Below are 3547 nucleotides of genomic sequence, written 5' to 3'. Positions count from 1 at the left end.
TGTCATTTATGTTTTTCAAACTTAACTCCCGATGGGTTGGTCACTCTCTAAAAGTGTCAAAGTGTGATAGATTCAGAGATGAACTATCAAGAACATGCCAACTTGAATGATATGAGAATCGGCTCGAAAGAGTGATTTTTAACAAAGAGATTTGTTTAGCCATATATCGTGAAGACACCATTTTGCTACTATCCCTGGTTTGAACACCACATAGAGATATGGGTGCTAAGCTATAATATAGTGCAAAGGTGAAGTCCGAGAGGAATACCTTCAAGATAGATGGTGGAACTAGTTATTCTACAGCTTTGTCTGCTGGATTTTGCGTTTACGTTTCACCCCAAATCTTACACCCGTGCTACCTTTATTATTATGTTATATTATTTGTGCTAACTCATAATCAAACTGAAGTCTTCATTTGTCGTCATCTGAAATCTTTTCTTTTATTGGACTCTCATTAGACTTTTGCTACAATCCTCATGGATGATAATCCGGCACTTGTACCACTTTATTACTTGGAAAGACGATATTGAGCCATATTGTATACTTGCTTTGTGGCCCAATTTTATTAGTCTAAAGGTGTTAGTAATAGCCCGAACCAAGTTTTTGGCGCCGCTGCCGGGGATTGGCAACCTAAAAGTTTTCTTTTGAGTAAAGTAAAAGATTTGATTTTTCTAGTACCGTTTTAATCATCTTGAAAGTGGTGTATGCCAAGAATACATCGCGGGGAATTTTTCGAAATTGATCCAGATATTGAGAGAACGTTTCACCATAGAAGGAGGGTTCAAAGAGCATTTCAGGCTCTACTGCCTCCCAACATGGAGTTACCTCCTCCCATCATTCCGGAAGTACCACATTTGGAAAACCAACCGCCAGTTTTTGGGCAAATACCACTGTTCCCAAATTTTCAACAAGGACACCCACATAATGATAATGATAATAATTTGGACACAGAATCGGACCATAATGAGCAACAAAGGGCACAAACTCCAAACATCATTAATCTGGCAAATTCCAAAAATGGAAGGATCATGGATTATGTTATCCCGGATTTTGAGCAATTAAATTCTGGGATGGTTAGACCACATATGACCGCTCTCCATTTCGAACTAAAACCGATAATGTTTCACATGTTGCAAACTAATGGCCAATTTGTTGGACTGCCCTCAAAAGACCCACATTCTCACTTAAAGTCTTTTATGGAAATCACATATGCCTTCCTGATCCCGGGAGTGTCTAATGACGCTCTCAGACTTACTTTATTTCCATTTTCATTAAGGGATCGGGCAAAAGCATGGTTTAACTCTTTAACACCGGGATCTGTACCGTCATGGAGTAACATGGCGGAAATTTTTTTGCAAAAATATTTTTCACCAACAAGGAACGCTAAGTCCAGAAACGAAATCTTTCTTTTTAAACAACTGGATGATGAAGTTGTTCTTGACACGTGGGAAAGGTTTAAAGAGCTGTTGAGGAAATGCCCACACCATGGCATTCTGTACTGTATTTAACTTGAGACATTTTACAATGGGTTAAGTCCCATGGCAAAACAAATGCTCGACGCGACTACAGGCTGAGCCTTTACAGCCAGTACCTATAATGAGGGATATGAGATCCTAGAAAAGATTTCAGCAAACAATGGGCATTGGGCTAACCCACGTGCCCAGCCACAGAAAAAGACTACTGGAATACATGAGGTGGATGCATATACTGCATTAACAGCTTAGCTCACCTCCATGACCAATTTATTGAAAAATTTAACTACTGGTCAGGGAGTACAGCAAGCTGCTAACACATCTGTTACAACAGTCCTATCTGTGCAATGTGTGTGCTGCGGTGGGGATCATTCATATGAACATTGTACTCATAATTTTGAATCAGTAAATTATGTTCAAAACAAATCTAATCCCTAATCTAACTCATATAATGCCAGTTGGAGACAGCACCCGAACTTTTTCTTGGACCAGTCCCAGTCTTAATCCACCAGTCCATAAGCAACAAAGAACTTCTAATTTCCAACCATAGCGTCATGCAAACAGTTCTAACTCTCAGAACCACCAACAAAGTTTTCAGAATTCTCAACCACATTTTCAGACCAAACCTCCTCAACAGGCAGAATCATCATCTTCTTTTGAAGCAATGATAAAAAGGCCTTTAGCACATGCTTAAACCCAAAATCAAACTTTGATAAATCAATAAAGTGCTGCCATCAGGAATTTAGAGACTCAGGTCAGTCAACTTGCACTTAACCAGCGTAGTCGAGCCTTTGGGACCTTTCCCAGTAATACAGAAGTCCCTTGAGATCTAGGAAATGAGCATGTGAAAGTAGTGACTCTTAGAAGAGGAAAGGAGTTGACAGAAAAAGTACAGAAAGATAATACACCAAGACTGTCATAAACTAGTGATCCGGTAGCGGTCCTACATCTAGAAAAGCAAACATCTGAGACCACCACTCTTGTTCCCCCTAGATTAGACTTCCCTTTACTTTTTCCAGAGGATACTCTGAAAAAGTCAGAAGGGACTGAGGTTGTAGAGACCCCTAAGCTTGACACTAAGATTCCACCAGAACCATCAAAGAGCACTACTAAGACTCAGGGCATTCAAAACCCATCTTGCTCAACACCTCCATGCAAGAATGTGATAAAACCAATCCCTTCTTATGTTCCTTACCCCCAAAGGTTGATGAATCAGAGAGAGGAATTGCATTTTAAGAAATTCTTAGATATGTTTAAAGAATTGCACATCAACATACCCCTTGTTGAGGCAATTGAGCAAATGCCTAGTTATGCTAAGTTTCTAAAGGACATCTTAAGCAAGAAAAAGAAGTTGACTGAGTATGAGACTGTAGCTCTTACTGAAGAATGTAGTGCACTTTTGACCAATAGCATACCCCATAAGCTTAAAGATCCAAGGAGTTTTACCATTCCTTGTTCAATAGGAGGGAAGGAGATAAGGAAAGCCCAATGTGACTTAGGAGCTATTATTAAACTCATGCCTTTGTCTGTCTTTAACACCTTAGGCATAGGAGATGCTAGACCTACCACAGTCACACTCCAGCTAGCAAATAAGTCCATTGCATACCCTAAGGGAAAGATAGAAGATGCGTTGGTACAGGTTGATAAGTTCATATTTCCGGCAAATTTTATCATATTATATTTTGAGGCTGATAAGAACATTCCGATTATTTTAGGAAGACCTTTCTTAGCCATGGAAGAACTTTGATAGATGTCCAGAAAAGAGAGTTGACCATGAGGCTTCAAGACCAAAAGGTCACATTTAACATCTTCAACTCCTTAAAATACCCTGATTATCTGGAAGAGTGTTTGGGCATAGTTGAAATAGAAGAAGAGATTATTGGGGAAGAAATTCAGGAAAACCTTAGGTTGGAAGAAGAGAGTGTAGAGGAATTAGAAGAAGAGATTGTTGAGGAAATAGAGGCAATAGGAAATGATAATGTGCAATAGAGGTGTCAGCTTTTGAACTTTTGGAGAATAATGAGCAAAAAGATTTCACCCCGTCCATAGTATCACCACCAGACCTGGAGTTAAAG

General features: G+C 39.4%; 1 protein-coding gene and 1 non-coding gene across 2 annotated transcripts; one reads left to right on the top strand and one right to left on the bottom strand.

The window, feature by feature from the left end:
- Window positions 1-1385: 1385 nt before the first annotated feature.
- LOC112504414 lies at window positions 1386-1492 on the bottom strand. Its single transcript, XR_003068188.1, has one exon. It is a non-coding gene; the product is annotated as a small nucleolar RNA R71 (small nucleolar RNA).
- A 1280-nt stretch (window positions 1493-2772) lies between these two features.
- LOC112504413 lies at window positions 2773-3219 on the top strand. Its single transcript, XM_025108355.1, has one exon. It carries the CDS (start codon window positions 2773-2775, stop codon window positions 3217-3219), a length of 447 nt encoding a protein of 148 aa, XP_024964123.1.
- The last annotated feature ends 328 nt before the right edge of the window (window positions 3220-3547 follow it).

This window comes from Cynara cardunculus, unplaced genomic scaffold (genome assembly GCF_001531365.2).
Source record: "Cynara cardunculus var. scolymus isolate 2C unplaced genomic scaffold, CcrdV1 Un_Scaffold_5518, whole genome shotgun sequence".
NCBI classification, from domain to species: domain Eukaryota; kingdom Viridiplantae; phylum Streptophyta; class Magnoliopsida; order Asterales; family Asteraceae; genus Cynara; species Cynara cardunculus.
Note: the sequence above shows the minus strand (reverse complement) of the source record. Positions and strands in the feature narration are given on the sequence as shown.

What these genes read in the sequence shown, in the direction of transcription:
- LOC112504413 (XM_025108355.1), top strand. Translation starts at nt 2,773, where the DNA reads ATGCCTAGTTATGCTAAGTTTCTAAAGGACATCTTAAGCAAGAAAAAG.